The 18,135-nt window shown below is 42.1% G+C and overlaps 1 protein-coding gene across 4 annotated transcripts in view; it reads right to left on the reverse strand.

The window, feature by feature from the left end:
• The window catches only part of DMTF1 (cyclin D binding myb like transcription factor 1), a 29,560-nt gene extending 17,979 nt beyond the window's left edge, over window positions 1-11,581 (reverse strand). For 2 of the 4 annotated variants that reach the window (XM_040548009.1, XM_040547993.1), the window contains exons 1-5: window positions 11,399-11,581; window positions 4,672-4,788; window positions 4,030-4,149; window positions 2,960-3,054; window positions 2,093-2,207 (exon numbers count right to left, since the gene is read on the reverse strand). In XM_040548009.1, coding sequence (XP_040403943.1) covers window positions 2,093-2,207; window positions 2,960-3,054; window positions 4,030-4,149; window positions 4,672-4,780 — 439 coding nt within the window. In that variant the 5' untranslated portion in view covers window positions 4,781-4,788; window positions 11,399-11,581. Of the gene's footprint in view, window positions 1-2,092; window positions 2,208-2,959; window positions 3,055-4,029; window positions 4,150-4,671; window positions 4,789-6,258; window positions 6,331-11,398 lie in introns of those variants that run through there. The other 2 variants (XM_040548000.1, XM_040548015.1) reach the window with 2 other exon arrangements.
• Between the last annotated feature and the right edge of the window lie 6,554 nt (window positions 11,582-18,135).

Here is an 18,135-nt window from a genome sequence, read left to right on the forward strand (position 1 = left end):
TTACATACTGGTGAGTGCTGGCTACTTGCCCATCTCTGCTCAGAAAAATCAGGGTACTTCCTTCTCAGCCTGCTAATTACCAGAGCTGAGAGGCAGATCGCACCACAGAGACTGTTTACTTAAATCCAATTATAACGGAAAGTACAGGCGTTATTACTAATTATGTTCTAACTGATCAGAGAAAACTCTTCCCTTGTGCCTAATGGTTTCAGTTACCTTCTTCCACAGCTACAGAGGCAGAACAATAACCTACTGCTATAGCTGAGATTCACACCTCTATAAAAGCACCTGAACTGACCTCTAAAGGGGCACAGCTACTCTTTTCATGGAATTCCAGCTATTTGAGGAAAGGAAGTCTATTTTGCACTTCACGCGTTTGCATATTCAGAGCCAGGATTATTACGCCCACAGGTCTTGGAGAAAAAAGTATTCTTATTAGGTGGAGATGGCTACAAAATGAGAAGCTCAGGCAACACCTGTCAGACTCCTAGCTACTGCAAAAGGAGATGCACAGTGGGATTCCTTCACAGCTAATCTCTGTGAAAAAGCATGGAGACCCCCAAAAAGGCTCAGCTAGAACGGTTTCACAAATGTTTTTCTAAGCATATTTTATTGGAAATGTCTTCCCAAAATTACTTCTCTTAATTGCAATCACTAGATTTAGTGCCCTCATTCATTCACAACTGTAAATGCCACTTGATATGCCTGTGAAACAGCTACTAAAGGAACAAATGCAGTAACTTTCTAACATGTATAACAGGACAGTCATCATACATAAGGTCACCAAACCACGTGCAGTCGTTTCTCTGCCAAATCGCCAGTACTTGCTCCTTCAGCCATGGGCGAGAATGTGCTGCTCTGAAAGTCCTTCACCATTTGCCATCTTTTCAGTAGCTATCTCTGCACTTCCTCTCACCCCAAAACACAAAAAACGTGGCACATGGTTTCTACCAGGCTGCCACTGTACTGTGATCTAAAGGGATATCTTTGCTATCCTACCTCTCCCACAATCCCTGCACAAAACATTGAAAAATTTAGAAGCTCTATACATCTAATAAATACCAAGGATGGAGAAAACTGTTACTAGCAACTGCACGCTTGGGACCAGTTAATGTAATGGACGCAGATAGCACTGCTCATCTCCCTTCCTCTGAATTTTCCATATACAACACCCAGATTCTGCATGCCTTGCCCACATTTTTTTTCACTGGCTCAGCAGCCCGCTGGAGTAGAAATCACGGGGTAAGAGATCATTTGATTCAGCGAGGGAAAAGCATTTTTCCCCTCAAGTTTTCTAATAAAAAAAGATCTTGCTTTGGACTGTCCGAAAGAGATTTTTTCCTGTGAAGCGTTAAGGTCAAGACAAAAACAGTGGAGAGACTGAGTAAACTGGAGAGACATGTCTTCATCTGACAATATGTAAGTTGTTTCCAGGCCCATAGAACGGCATGCCTCCTGGGGGGAAGAGGCAGGACCCAGAAAAAAATAATTCTCTAAAGTTCAGCAACTGCTAAACTACATGATCATTTTGAAAGGGAAGTATACCAGTGGGGTGGCAGTTTCAGGAGTAGGAATGGTTACTTCAGTAGGTCTTGGTCTGCATAATCCCCACTCTATTCCAGAAACTGTTTAATATGAATCACAACTGAGCAGTCAGACCAACAAGCCCTACTTGGAGAAAGATGTGTTGACCTGAGCACAAACTCTTTTTTTCACATTGTACCTCCCCTGTGACTGGAGCTTCCCAACTTCCAAACAGGCCAAAGTACAAATGGAGCAAACATACAACTGTCTGCCCCACCTGTGCTGTGACACTTTACCTACAGCAGTTCTCTGTCATGGCCACTACTCAAGCGTGGCCCTTCTTCCCCTCCAAGAGTATCTGGGGTTCCAGCTTTCTTCTTGCATACAAAGTGTAAGAGGGATGGTGAAGACCTAATGCATTAGATCTCTCTGCAGTTTTAGAATTGGTCTGCTCAAATACCTTCGCAAAAAATGCCAGAGATTACTTTATGCAAAAAATGTTCCTAAGAGGCATTTGGAACAGCTTACCTTCTTACTGTGTGGGAGAATTTAATTTTAAATGTCTTACCTTTATTTGTTAGGGAATCCTTATCCTCTTTGGTTGTGAACCAGGCTTGACTAACAGCTGACACTTCTTCATTGCCCATTGGGGAGACTTCATCCAGCTGTTCATTCTGAAGAATCTTGAAAAGACAAGTACGGAATCACTCAGTCATATCTCCGGTTCTTTCTATCACCTTAAATCTAACGTAACTTAAAGGAAAGGAAACCATCACACCTAGTTTACCTTGCTGGCTACTCAAATAGTGCCACTTTTAGATTTGCCATTAAAAGTACATTCATCTTTCTTAAAACACATGAGTAAGATATAGCATCTTAACAGACAGATGCTGTGGGAATTAATTAGATAACAGTCTTCATCCTGTTTAAATTCCAGTGATAGAAGGAGTCTCACTGGCTTTGGTGGAAAGACGACTGTGACCAGCATCTCCAATACAGAACTCTTAAACACGGTGCAGCCACAATGAGAACAGAATGCAACTATTAGGACTGTGTGACAAGACAGAGCAGATTTAGGCCTGTTGTACAGCTTGATTTATAATCAAACAGCAGCAGAAATAATAGATAAACTTGTCCTACTTCTATGCTGATTACCACAGAGCAAATAATTAGCATTGGAGGGTTATACCTATCACTGTTTACTGTATTACTCTTTGGGCAGGAAAGTTAGATTCAAATAATCACTTTTATAAATAAAATGATTAAACTGCATTTTTATGGAACACTTATAAACAAGATCTGTGCTCAAATACACCAGTTTCACACTAAAAATAACCCTGTTCATTTAATAAGCCCTTTCTGCTGTTTCTCTTCTCATTTCAATTTACATAACAATGTACATAAAAATTAGGTCAATTGCGAAGTTTTACTGTACCTGAATCTGAGTAACAGTTCCTTCATTAATCTCATCTTCAGCTACCTCAGTGGTAGCAGTCATGGTCACCTCGAAGCTCTGATCATTTTCTGAAACTTCAGAATGGATAAGTTAGTTGTATACCTTACTCCTGTAGCAATTTTCTTTATGAATGCAATAGAGGTTTTTACAAAATTCTACCCTTGCTCTGAAAATTTTAAAGGGGCCTTAATTTAGTATGTTTTTGTTGGCATGGTAAAAGTATCAAGATGATTACAAATTGTTCCTCTTCACAAAATTTAAATATGGTTTTGAAACCTTCAGTTTTACTTGTGACTATAGCCAAGAGCTAATATGAAACATGTAAATAAAAGATGTCTGATTTGGTGCAAACATCTGGTATTGTATCAGTGCTTTCTTTCCGGTGCTATTATCTTCAAGATTTTCCATTTGCTAAACGGCTTTCAAATCTTTTGGCTGCATTCTGTTCCCCTAGTTTTCCTTCAACTTCAGCTTGACAACGCCTCTACTTTTAAGGAGTTTTTATAAGGATCCACCAAATAAACAGACACTCGAGGTATCACAAATTGGTATTTTAGCTTGCTACATCTGTTTTTGCTTCCATATGGGAGATTGTATTGAACTACATAATAATCAGTAAACTTCTTAAGACTCAAATTCAGCATGCAGCCTACCCTTTGTACATCTACATTAAGATTACCATACGTTTTGCAACGAGCATGACTTTTCTCAACATTACAATGCACAGAAATGCTAACTAAACTGTATGGCCATTAAAAAACAATCTTGCAAACTCTTTGAAGGAAAATAGCATTTACTTTGTTGTTCATCCTTGCACTTAATTCAATACACCTGTACCTGCAGTCCCCTATCTATCAGGCAGTTTTATTTTGCTAGTACTGTATAGATACAAGTTGCTGCAAAAATATCCAAGACTCTAAGAGGTAAAGATGATATTAATAACATTTGTAAATAAAACATACAAAACATTCTAGTTTGTATGCAAAGAATTTTAATTCTTACTAATAGAAACACTTGCTTCAGGAGCACACAAACGTGAAACAACTTACTTGGAACTGCAACAACAGAAATGCATGGAGTGGAGTCATCAAGGCTTTGATCATCCTCTGATAAGCAAAGCCGCTTGTGGGGAGGCTCAGTGCTGTCTTCAGAGTCTACTTCATCAGTTTCTAACAACAAAACAAAGCAGGTCACTTTCTGTTTACAAAGTGGAGCTCTTGAGAAAAACCTGGCAGACAAAGACCAAAACAGAAGTAGAAGCAAATGGGATAGGTTGGTTCAGAGCTTTAGTGCTGCCCAGGACCTTAGCATAAAGTTATAGGCAATAACAGGTCACATACATTTTCTGTGAGGTTTTCTTTGTAAATTCCATCCACAGTCCATTATCCTTCCTAAGTTACCTCTCTCTGCTGCACAAAGAAAACCTTAAGTCTACAGAAATTTGGGTATGTGCCCGGTTCCAAGAACGCATCTGCACTGAAATAAAACAGAACAGCTATAACCTTGTCATGCACACATACATACTTTTGGGATTTACACCTCCTGTAACACTTTATCCTTACTTAAACTGAAACAGAAAGCATCTTCAGCAGGGTAAACAGAATCAAAATAGCTTGTATAATTTGGAGGTGGGTAAGAGTCAGATCAATGAAAAAGTAAGAAAAAAACCCCTAGGTAATGCAATTCCATACCATTTTGAGGGCAATGAAGTATAAGGTTTCCTTCAGTGTCCTGAGTCAGAGTCACAGAGTTCACGGTTTCTACTGTCACTGTGTCAGACTCTTCTTCAACTGTGCTCATACTCAAACCTGAAAGAGCAATACACAGATGAGCTTTCTTCAGACTGCCACTTAGTCCATAATGCTGCCTTCTTTTCCTCAAATAACCCTTTAAAACTCAACAGACAATGACAAATCTCTATCTGTTCTTTCACATGAACAATTCCAGAGTTAGAGATTTACCTGCCATTGCTTTTTCTGCATACTTATACATCACACAGTAACATCAGGTAGTTTCAAAGCTACTTGTCTAGTTAAAAGTATGTACTACCTAACTTCCCTATTCAGAAACATTTACAATCTTTTTTTTTTAATAATAAATAAATATTTACAAATAAAATCGATACAAAGCTACGATACTACTTTTTCAGAGTTTCTAAATTCTCCACAACTCATATTGTTTGTCTCTCTCGTATTTGTTACATTTCTCATTGAATAATTTTACTATCATGTAACCTTCTACAGCCAGTCAGGAGCAAGAAATATTTCTGGAGTCACGCTATTCATAGCTGAGCTATTTATAGATTGCTAAGCTGCACAGTTTTCTTCTCCTTCCACGCATATAAATAACTTGTGAATACTGGTGGTTTTGCTTTCCCAGTGAAACAACATAAGCAACAGAAAAGCTGGGTGTATCACCTTATAAAAAAAATTACTCAGCTACTAAGTTGCCAAGGGTAAGCAATACAGACTGAAGCAAGCAAACCAGGGCAATACTAAGTGCTTCTGATAATCTCATTTCCACCTTAAAAATACCATGCAGAAACCCAAAGCCTGTAAGAATTTCAATGTAAGCTAGTACTGCTACTGATTTTGAAAAAATAAAAAAAAGTTCTAATCCCTCACATACAAAGAACTGTATTTTTTCCCCGTGCAGAAGCTAAATGAAGTAACTTCTAAAATATCCAGAAGTTTTGCAATGATTTCATCAGTTTGGAGCACCCTGGTTTGGTAACTGCCTTTAGCAGAGCTTTGTAGAAAGTAAACTATCACCTATTTCTCCTTGAAGTCCTTTCAATCCTTTTCACGAGTTTTCTCTTATTTTACCAACAAGAAAAATAATTACATTTAACTTTCATGTCAAAGACAAATGTTATCAAGAATTTTAACTTACATTGCTAAAAATCACTGACTACAGCTTCTACAAATCATAATTACATTACAGAGGTTCCATGATATCAGTATATCCATACGTATGTGGAATTTACAACATGGATTTTAAGCCACCCATGTGATGTTAATGATACTGCTTCAGCAGGAAAGCTTGATGAAAATTTGGCACATCTTTAAGCTTGCACAGTGACTGATTCTAAAATGAAGTGATATTACCCTTCTGAACAGGTGAAAAATTTCAGATATCGTTGATGCCTCACGTCAGAAGGTTCTCAGATTTACTTTGGTGTACCAGCAGCAGCAGCAGCTCCTTGCCAAACGCAGGAGTAGGAAACAATAACCTCCTTGGCATTCATCTGCTTCTAAGTTTTAAAGCTTCTGCCCTACCTTTACTAGAAGGGATGCCTGCTGCACAGCCATGGTACTGATTTGTAAGAACCAAACGAGGTATCCTTCATTCTAAAAGGTGAAGAAAGAAATCCTAAGTTGTATAGCTGGTTAAGTAGACCATAACTTTTCAACCCGTTTCTGAGTTGTTCATCGATCCGTTGAGTAGTGAAAAAAATTGGACAATTTTGGAGGGCAAAAAGAAATCGATTCTCTTTTTCATGTTCATATATATTTTCTGGACAATTTTTACTATGGAGAATGCCGTAGTAAAAATTGCTGTAGTAAAAATTCCTAGCAAACTTACTTCAAATGCTACAGAGTACTCCTTAATTATATATATGAACAGATAACACTAACAGGCTTTTTTTTCCTATAAGTTGAAGGAATCTATTTTTCTTCTCACCACTACGAAGACTTTGATTTTTTTTTTTTTTAAACACATTAGCCTCCTATCTTTACGTCAATCACATACTTCAGCTAAAGTTATTTTCACACATTTAGAAGCAGAGGAAACTGTAACACCAGGCACAGCAAAAGATTCAGAAGATTCAGAATCCTTCCTTTTAATTAACAAAGGCTGCAAATTGAATACCTGGATATCAAAGCTGGGCTGTTCTTTCTTCAGTTACTCAGGACTTGCTGAGAATCCAAATATGCTTACAGGATTAGGCTTCCAAGTCAAAACAACAGAGAAATCCAGGTGGTCCATTTTGCATCCTCTCCCTAACTGGACTGCCACAAAAGAGAGACTCAGCACACAAGGCGCTGAGATCTCCAAACCTGAGATCTCCATTCAAGTTTGGGAGGAAGACACACCACGATCAGTAGCTGCTACACCGCCACTTCTGTTCAAACGGAGCTGTACCGGGACTCTAGATGGACAACTGCTGAGGCACCACATCCAACAACAGCACTGACTCTTCTATCTTCACGTCAAGCGTCTATGCTTGGCCGCCTGAGATCCCAGGTAATCCTCAAAAAGCACCAAAAGCTGTGCACAGCACATTGTCCAGGAAAGAGGTTTTCTAGGAAAGAAGCACTCCTCAGTGTAATTCCTGGCCTGAGCAGGGTTTTTATAGCCTTCTGCCAACCTCCCAAGAATAGTTTATCCCAACAGTAGGTGCAAGCTCTCTAAAAATGACTTGCGTTGTGTCAGATAGTTGAGATTTAGCACATCTCAAGTTATCTGACCAAATGTAATAACCATAACCAAGCTGTGATGAAACAGGGAGAGCCAAATCCTTCATATGAGTGTAAGAATTCCCATTAACTTCAACGGAACAAGCGGAATCACTACTGAAAACTGACTGCAAAGAACGTGAAGAGTAAAGTCAAAGCCAAATGGGTATTTTGGACATTATTTTTTATTAGTTAAACTGCACAAATACAACAACTTGTTCTTTCGATTTACATTTCCGCCAGGACACGACCATTAACCTATGAAGACATGAATTGGTGACTGAACGGTGAGGACAAAAACATCCTGGGTCACCGCGGTGGTTCCTCCTGGGTGAATACAAAATAGTCTGCCAATCTCCAGACCTTACAAAAATCACGACTTTACAACCGATTAACAACAAAATGAGCACGTATGCTGGAGATCCATCACACACAATGTTTGATGGGACCACTCGAAGATTACGGGCAGTGCAGTGGAGAAAGGACACTGCTGCTGCAGGCACCACCGCCCTCCGATGCAGGCTTCTTTGACGCTGGCTGCAGGAACGCTGTACTTGCCCCACGTCCTGATTTACCACGGGATGACAGCTGAAGCCATGCTAAACAATACCCTAACACTGCAGAGATCTTTTAGGATGTGCCATACAAAGCCCGTTTAATAGAGACACCTGCACATCCACTACTGAAGTTCAATACAAAGTTAGCGACGGACACTGGCTTTTAAGCAGTGGGAATTATGGCAAATAGTCTCTTCATCTCCAAAAATACCACCTTTTAACAACTTCACTAAGTGAACACATGCTTTTGAAAATGCATTGCTTTCTATTAAAACTAAAAAGCTTGCTCGCATTTTAAATGCACGACCCAAGATATTTTTTAATGCCACATTCCAACACGCTCCTTACAGATAAAAATCTGCCACCAATTTTATGTTCTGAAGGAGGGTGTTAGCTTGCAGGGAAGGGAACAGTCTTGGACGCACACACACTAACTGTGTGGATGCATAGTGAAGACAGAATAATCACCCGTTTCTAAGCTAACAGCTCAGAAATAGATGCAAATTTAATAAGCAATTTTTGCATTTTTAGATTTTTGTGTGTTTACCAAAGCCAAAATTTAAGAGCTCATTATAATTTTAATTGGCTTTCAACACGCAACCAATGAAATGCAAAAATACTTTGCCTACAAGAATCAGTTAATATAGAATTCCAATATAAATTTTCCACTCTAGCCATATAATACAGCAGTTATTTGTTTTGGAAAACACAGCAAATTTAGGCAGAAAATAACAAAGCTGATTTTATTCTGAATTACAAAAAAATGAATGTTTTAGTACAAATTCCTATAATTCTTAATCATCTTCATCAGACAGATGGGCTGAATTGCTCCATGGGCTGTAAAAATTAAGCACTTCTAAGAAATAGTATTTTCCCCTTACAGACAGAATTCTGTCATTGTGCCTAGTTATCAACTAAATCTTACGCCTAGCCTTCTGCGGACTGTTGTAAATCTTTTGAAATTTCTCAATGTAATTGTAGTAAAGGTTGTGTTCTCTACACGGGGCAAAAGGCGTATTTCACTACACCTGTTGTGAAGCAAAAACTCAAGTCTGCTAAGGGACTACTGAGGTTTTAACAGGAACGCTCACACTAGATGCACTGGGATTTCAATGCATTCATTCATGAGTAACGCAACTGAAAAAGTCATTCCAGGTTTAACAAAACCTGGATGTTTAGTGTATTCCATACCATAGCTTTTCTGAAGTCAACACGCCTATACACAACAAGGAGTTTTTGCTATTCAACTCCTGCCAATTCTCTGATGCTGTATTTGACAAAAAATCCCTTTTTTTTTTCCCCACACCAAACAGGTTGCACTCAAGTCTACAAACGCATCACAGAGGAACTGACTTCGACAGCTGCAACAGCGCGGGCAAGAAGGGGACCAAACCGGGCAGATATCAAACAGGAGTTGAAGATCTGAGTTCAACATACACAGATTTATTAAACTGTATCAGCATGAGATTGCAGTCCTATAAAAACAACCACATTCTACTCATCTGTGGTATTTAGAGAAGCAGACCTTCATGAGAAGAAATATATGGTAGACAATGGGACAAACTGTTCTCATTTACATTGATGCACAGTTGGCAGAACTCCAGGAGTTCCAGCCTATCCATTGATATTTACATAAAAAGCACTGAGTACACTCTAAATGTCACACATACACACAGCAAAGTTACGGCTGTTTCAAAAAAAAAAATGTTTCAAAAAAAAAAAAAACAACTTTTTTTTCTCTTCTCAGTAATAGAAAATGGCTCAGGCACAAGTGTATTAACATGGATAAGAATCTTCGTAAGACTGATAATGTACTCAAATTTATTTTTTCTTTCATGTTAATCCAGTTTCATTCGTAGCATTAAGCAGTAACATCTTCACCTTTGTAAGCAGGCAGAAAATTAGCATCCAAAATACGATTGTTATCCTAATTGTAGAAGGCATAAGACTGATAAACAAAACCACAACTCTGTTGCTTTCTGATGGACAGATGAGCACAGAATTAACTCTCATAAATAATAGACTATTAGAAACTATAAGGTACAGCATAGAAACATGGCAAGTGTTCGGGAGGTCTCCGTCTCCTCTACATTCACCTTTTACAATTTTGAATGTTTAAGACAAAAATCAGTATTTTTAGAGGTGTTATATTTCAGAAGTTTTAATTAATGTTCAGTCTTTTGGGTAAGTCATCCAATGTCATATAGAAAAAATTATTAAGTGCCCAGAAAGCAAGCATTAAGTTATTGCCTTTTCTGGACTGATGGAAACCTCCCTGTAAAGACTGTATCTTCTGCTTTTGCAAAGGGATTTTAACCATGCTGTCAAGAAACCAACTTCCATCTACTGCCAGAGCAGTGCTGGCAAACGGAAGGGATTTTCTAGATTACTTCAACACATTTTACAATGGCCAGGTGGGTCTGAACAATGGTAGTTCTTTGTGAATGGGGACGTACAAACACAATCTGTGAGCCAAGGAGTAGAAGTACGATACGCTTCACAATGCCCAAGTGCACAACCAAGAATAAAGAAACCTCAAAAAGGGGAAAAAAAAGAAGAAAGAGCACAAGCTTCTCCCAAGCCAGCTCCTTCACTGTGGTAAAACAGAGTTTAACTGTAATGTAGTGAAGCCTAGTACTGCTCTTAGATGAAACCCCTCATCTTGTGGATTACACAATGCAGAACCCACTGAAAAATAAAGCCTCAAGGAACCTCAAATCACAACCATGACTAAATAAATAATAATAATGAAACAAAACAGATGGAAGCCAAAACTTTTGGATACCACAGTCCTAGAGTGGGGAAATCAAGGGATCTAAACGCATTCACGCAGGTGGCCTTTTATTACAGATCTCAAAGGAAGGAGGGAAAGGAGTTTAAAACGAAAATAATAAGAACAAAAAAAATCAACACCACACAAAAATGCGGGTCGCCCTCTCCAAGCGAGCCGCCTTTGGGTAGTTTTTCCATCTTCTCCCCAATCTCGCACCTCCCCACCCCCCAAATTCCTTCCAGAGAAGGGAAGAGAGAACAAGGAAAACAAGGGGTCCGGGAACTGGAAAAGGGGAGAAAAATCGTCGGGGAAGCAGCGACCCCCGGGCGGCAGCTCCGCACCTCACCGCCCCGCTGCCCCCCGGCCGCCAGCGCCGCCATTTGGTCGCGGGGCGCCGCCGCCATTTTGCCGCCCTCACAGCGAGCGGCGGCGGCGCCAGCTGAGCCCGCCGCCAGCCCGGCCCGGCCCTAACCCAGCCCAGCCCGGCTGCTGCTGAGGAAGGGAGCGGCCATGACCGCCTCCCACCTCCCGGTCCCCGCAGCTCGGCTCGGCTCGGTTCGGCTCGGCTCGGCCCGGCCCCGCCCGGCCGCTGCCGGCCCTGTCAGCCCGCAGGCCCCCGCGCCCTTACTTCCTGTTTTGGGTCCGGGCACTTGAGAAACCAGGATGGAGGCTCCGAAGTACCAGGATGGAGGCGCCGAGCGGCGGCGAGGGAGGAGGAGAAGGAGGAGGCGGAGGAGGAGGAGGCAGCGGTGGGGCGAGGCGCAGCCAGCCCGCCGGAAGGGCCCGCCGCCCGACCTGCCGCCGCTTCCGTCAGAGCGAGGCGCCACAAAGCGCACGGTGCGGGGCCGGCCGAGGTGGCAGCGCCAAAAAGCGCACGGAGCCGTTCCTGGCCTCGGGCCCGGCTCCTGTCACAGAATCACAGAATCATTAAGGTTAGAAAAGCCCTCCAAGATCACCTGGTCCAACCAATGTCACCCACTAAACCATGTCTCTAAGCACCACGTTCAACCTTTCCTTGAACACCCCCAGGGACGGTGTCTCCACCACCTCCCTGGGCAACCCGTCCCCATGCCTGACTGCTCTTTCTGAGAAGAAATGTCTCCTCTTTTCCAACCTGAACCTCCCCTGGCACAACTTGAGGCCATTCCCTCTAGTCCTATCACTGGTTACCTGTGAGAAGAGGCTGACCCCCAGCTCCCCACACCTTCCTTTCAGGTAGCTGCAGAGAGCAATAAGGTCTCCCCTGAGCCTCCTCTTCTCCAGACTAAACACCCCCAGTTCCCTCAGCTGCTCCTCACAGGACTTGTGCTCCAGGCCCTTCACCAGCTTAGTAGCCCTTCTCTGGACACATTCCAGGGCCTCGATGTCCTGGTAGTGAGGGGCCCAAAACAAATTCATGGGGTGGCGCAGGAGGGACTGCCCAGGTTGGCCCCACGTGCTGACAGGAGGAAGCCTTCTGCCCTCCCTCCCTGTCAGAAGGCCCTCTTTCCATTCAAATTTCCTTTGTGGCTCTATCTTTCATTTACCTCCTGCCTAATTATCTGAAAAATTGCATATTATAAAACCAAACAAACCAACCAAACACAAAAACAACAACAACAACAGCAACAAACACTAAAAAACCACACACAACCCCCACACAAGCCTTAAAACTGGAAATAAACAGGCATCTGGCAGTGTGTGGCTTGTGGTACTTGCCACCTCATGGGCCAGGTGCATGCAGGTGGCCTGGCCCTGGGCAAAAAGGCACCTTCTGGCTTTCCTCAGAGACCAACCTGTAAACCAAAGTGCGATGGATGTATCCCAGCATTAAAGGTGTGAAAGGTGTCCCCCAGCTTCATTTTTCCATGGAATCAGCTCATTGTATTTGTACCACAAAATTACTTTTTGGTTGCTTTGTCTTATACAGTAGACCTTCAATGGTGTCCTCCCCCAAACCTTCTCAGAAGCTTTAAAAAGTGCCCATGTCATTGACAAACAGCTGTTCTGCACACCTATGGGCTGTAGTGATCCCAAAGTGTTTCGTCTTTTTTTTTTTTTTTAATTATAAAACCTGTTTTAATTTGCTGGAATACTTTTACAGGAGTTCCAGCAATAGTTTTCAATGACAGAATAAATATTGTAGGAATATTTCAGTGAAAATGGGCGAGTGATTTTGGTTGCTCAAGAAGAGGCATGGTTTCACCTGTGGTGAGAAAACTTGTTAGTGCAATGCTGCGGGGACCAAAATGATGAGGAGGCATCACTGGGAAATCCCACCCAGATTTAGCCAAGGTGGGAGCCTTTGAAAATCATAGCTGATATGCTGTCGGGAAGGACGTAGGCAGGATTCAGTTTCCCTAAATATTTGGTGCCCTTTAATACCTTAAAATCCCAAAGCTGTGAAGATGCCTGCAGGGAACCAGTGAACATGACCCAGGGACCTGTGTTCTTCTGAACCAGCAACGGGAGGGAAGCCAGGCAGGAGAGAGACCCCATCTAGTCTAGGATGTCTCAAAAGGGACTAGATGTCCATGGTTCAGCAACTACATCTTCTCCATAAAGTTTCAGATCACTCTGTTTGCTCTGAACATGCTACAGCTTCATGATGCTGGGTAAACAAGGTCTTTCCTGCATTACTCTTCTGTAGAAGGGAACACAACGAAGCTTGGTTTCACTGTCTCTTATTCTACATTAAAACATAGCCATGAAGAAAAGCTGGGAATTTGTATCTGTAAAACATAGGTGTGTACTTTGTACATGAAAACAGAGGGGTGAAGACTCAATTTTAATAGGAACACGAGACGGGTTAGGGAGGAGAAGAGACACTGCACATAATTTTAGGGATATGGTTTAGTGGGTGATACTGGTGGTAGGGGGATGGTTGAAACAGATGATCTTGGAGGTCTTTTCCAACCTTCATGATTCTATGATTCTATGGTATTATGGTGGTGAAAGATGAAGAAGAAATGCATGGTTGGAACAAGGAGAAGGTAGGTGGAATAAGGAGCTGAAAACAGGAACTTTTTAGCATCTGTTTTGTTCAAAGCACACTTAAAATTAACTTTGGTGTCTATATACTTTGTCCTCCTGTACATCGAATCTTGGGGATCTAAAATTCCACATACAGGTGTTGACTTCCAGGGAAAAATTATTTTAAGTGCCCAGTGTCCCTAGGTACTCCTCAGCAAAAGCAGAGGTGGAATCTGCTTTTCTAGGGTTGCATAGAGCTGTTTGATTCACCAGCTTGTGATTTCCTGCAGATCCTTGATTTTTTTTTATTTCACACCTTCTGATTTCTGCAGGAAATGAAGCAGGGATGCTACACTTGCCTTTGCTTTTTTTTTTTTTTTTTTTTTTCTCTCTCTTTTTCCCCATTTCTTTTTATTTTATTTCTTTGTTTAAAAAATAGCAACATATCAGCAAATTGATGGATAATGGAAAATGATGGATAATCATTTTAATAATCAAGAGGCGGAGTTCAGATTATACAGAAAGCAGTGATGTTGACATTTCTTATATCTCAGTCTCCATCACGTGAAAAGTTCTAGAAAGACCTCATGTGGTACGCAGAAGACACAGACAACTTTTTCCATACCAGGCTTATTTTTCTCATATGTTATCCCCTGTATAGAATATAAAGTCTTTATCCTTATTCTCTTTTTATCCTATTTATCTGGATATACCTTGTAGAAGACAGTATTATAAATGCAAAATCTATACCTGCTTTTATGCAGCGCTGTTCTGGGATGCATCACAGTGAGATATGGTGATGATGAACCGATGCTGTTAGGTTACACAGCAGCACTTTGTAGACTGAGAACAATACACCCACACATTTACTTTATATCGAGTTCAATCCAGACATATGTGGAAAAAGCAATGACTGCAGTTCTCTGGCGTTTCATGAACAGGATGAAGTCTCTGTAACAAACTCTTGTTCTGCAGAGCAAGTGAGATTCATAGATCCTGATTTGTCTTTTCTTGAGGAAAAAAATATATGCACATATGTGTACTTAAGCTGATGAAAGAATCAAACACAGAGGTTACTATGGACCTAACAATTCCTCTTTTAATTAGCGTTTTTTTTCTCCTTTTTTTTTTTTCCTTTTTTATTTCTTTTTTTTTTTCTTTTACTCATTCATGCTGTTTCTTCCTTCGGGCCTATTTTCCCTAGCCACCAGGTGTCTCCACTGCAGCGTGCTCTGGACCCACCAGTTGCATCCCACAGATGGAACTTTCCTCCCTTTGCTGTGATGAAGATAAAGCTAAATTAACATTGCCCCGCAGGTACGGTACTCTCGTTCCTCACTACGGGAAAGGCATTAGGGGAAATGGGAGACTGTGGCCATGCTATGTTATTATTATTATGATGGCTAGGGCATGAATACTTTGCTTAATATCTTCTGCCTTATGGTTTAGGGAGACAGGCATCCCAGGTGATGTGCAAGCTAAGGGATCAGGGGGATCAAAGGCTGCTGGAGCAGTTACAGGTGGGTAGCAGAGGTGAGCTGATACAGGGATCTCCCTGATGCCAAGTCAGAGCAATCAGCAGCGGTGGTGGAGATATTTTGTACAGCACTTTATTTCTGTCTTTCTCATGTTACCTGCCTGGGACCAGCATGCCTAAATCCTATGTAAATTGATTTAAACATTGAAGTCTGACCTATGAGAATGGGCAATCCTGTCTGCTTATACTTGAGATTAAGCTAACCCTTTAGGCACCCCGTCTGGGAAATTCTTTAATCTCCTACCTTCAGTTTCCCAGGGATATTTAAAGTGTTTTTGTTCTGAGAAGTATGGCCACCTCCTGTTCTCAGCTTCACTGAGATCCACTTTCAGATAGACATGCTGCTCCTTCTCTTTGGTTTTGAGAGCATTCACATCCCAGTAGGTAAGACCTCTGCTGCAGTGGTCAGGTATAGGGCATTCCCCTGGAGCTTCAGAGAATTTAAAAGTTGGGGGAAAAACAGTCTCTTAATTTAATTTATTAATTTAATAGCTTAATAACTTAATTTATTGCCAGTTATGACCAACTTCTGATCCCTGATCTGGAGATCAAAAAAGAACATAAACAATCAAACAAACACTCTAGATAAACACAATTCCTCCTTCTTCTGCAGCCTCAACTTCTCTTAGGTCCCCTGTGGGTTACAGTCAGGTTGTCCCAGTTCCTTTGTTAAGGTGACAATGCAGGAGGCTCCAGTCAGGTGTGCAATAGTTTATTTCTGCTGCTCTTGCCTTCTTAATGATTCTCCTCTGTTCCAGTGTGGGTCACAGACGTGCTGAAGTCCCTGAAGGGTGTCCCTGCCCCGGTGTGGGTTGCCCATGACTGCAGTCCCTCAGGAGTGTCCCACTTTGCCATGGAGCATCTCCTTTCAACATCATGGCCTCAGCCACATCTTTCCCTTCACCTGTTCCTTTACCTGCATCTTCTCCTTTTCCTGATGTTGCTCTTTTATTAAATCTACCTGGGCAGGGGCTCCACGCACTCCCCGGACTGGCTGGTGTTTTAGCACACAATGGCTCATTTATGGTGGTGTCAGAGCCAGCTGGAGCAGATGTGACTGGGCAAGCCATGGCCTCCTCCCACATTGGGCACCTCCAGACCCTGGCTGCCCAAACCCTGCCAGTTGTGCCTCCCACTTCTGAAGCAAGGGGGCTTTTCACTCCCTGTGCTGCAGAAAAAAGATGGGGATCCAAGGGTTTTGACTTCTGGAAGTTCACATTGGACATTAAATGATTAAATGAAGGATGAACTATTAATTTCAGTGGACTGGATCTCACCGTGGAGTTCTTCAGCAGCACACCGGTGTGCTGGCAGCAGAAGGAGCTTCAGTACTCAGAGGGCGATGGTCCTCGTGCTCTGTATTGGTACATGATATGTGTCCTGTTTAACACAGTCCATTGTACTGCGCCCATTTCAGACCCTGGACGTGATTACCGTTCTTTGCCATGGTTTTGTGGAAAGATGCTGACACAAATCATACCTTTTACCCCAGCTTGTTGCAATCCACAGCTTCAGAGGAGCCTCATTTGGCTGGATGTGTTCTGCGTTTGCCATGTCTGCTTAGTACAAGACATTCCCTCTGTCACTTTGGGCTTGTAGAGCTGAACCACTAATTTAACCCACCAAACATCCACCGCTGTAACCCTGTTCCCAGTGGCACTGATGGGCATCAGGGCTGCCATGCAGTGGTTAGAGCAAGACTATCTCCTGCGAATTACCCCCTGTCCAAGCCTTTATATGTGCTTTTTTCCTGTCCTTCCCTGAGGAACTGCATCTTGCTGCCAGAGACATGGAGATGTAACCCTCTAGGTCAGGGAATTTATGAGTGGAGGTAGCAGTTGGCACAAGCTGGAGGGAACAAGCCCAGAGGGAAAGACAGCTCTCCTCACTGCACCATCCTGCAGTCTGCCTCCTGTTTGCTTATGAGATTATTCTTATTTACATAGACTTCTGTCTGTATGTATATATATATATAATTACACGTGGGAATAGCGAATATATTCATTGCTTATTTATAGAAAAATATATTTATACAGATAAACAATCTAGTATTTCTAAAACATTTGCTCATTTGTGCACTTACAGTTTGGTAGGTGCTGGCTATAGGGGATTGCTCAGGCTCTGAAGAGATGCCATGAAAGAGAGAGATGCCAGAGAAAGAATAACAGCACGATGTGAACCTGCGTGGCTTCCCCACACAGAGAGAATGTCTCCTAAGAAAAATAATTACCTTGGTGCCTGGCCTAGGAAGGATCCTATAGAAAGATGTGAGTCATCTGGAGACTTCAGGCCTTGTCTGTGGTGGCAATCTCAAACGTTTCCTCACTGGACTGGACTGATCTCCCTTGAAGGTCTCTTGTGATGTATTTTGAACACCTGCTGTGTCATTTACCCTCTGTCATAGTCCTGGAAAATACTAGAGAATGCGAAAGTATTCAGGAGCCTCCATACACAGTCCGTGGAGCTGGGAAGGAGGGCAGTTTCCTTTCTTTTTTTTTTTTCTGAACCCCTTACTGAGGCACCTAAATTAGGGTCACAGTTAGGTCACAGGCCATAGCAGTGGTAACCACTCTTAACCTAACAAGCCTAGCAACGTTTGTGTGAATATTGATACAGCTGAGTGTGAAGACGAAAAAGGAACTGAGCCCCAGAGAAAGTGAGAAGAGGGCAAGCTGCCATCAAGGTCTACGTGGGTCTGGGCTGCCAGAGACATCGGAATCGTGCATCCTGCCTGCTAGTGAGTACAGCAGGAAGGGAACTGCGCAATCCCATAAAGGGTTTGGTGGCTGGAGGGGGTACCTGTGAGAACAGTGAGGAGGAGCCTGTTTCTGTAGCATGGACACATGGACAGCAGAAGAGGAGAAGGAACGAGGCTT

This window comes from Cygnus olor, chromosome 1 (genome assembly GCF_009769625.2).
Source record: "Cygnus olor isolate bCygOlo1 chromosome 1, bCygOlo1.pri.v2, whole genome shotgun sequence".
Lineage (NCBI taxonomy): Eukaryota > Metazoa > Chordata > Aves > Anseriformes > Anatidae > Cygnus > Cygnus olor.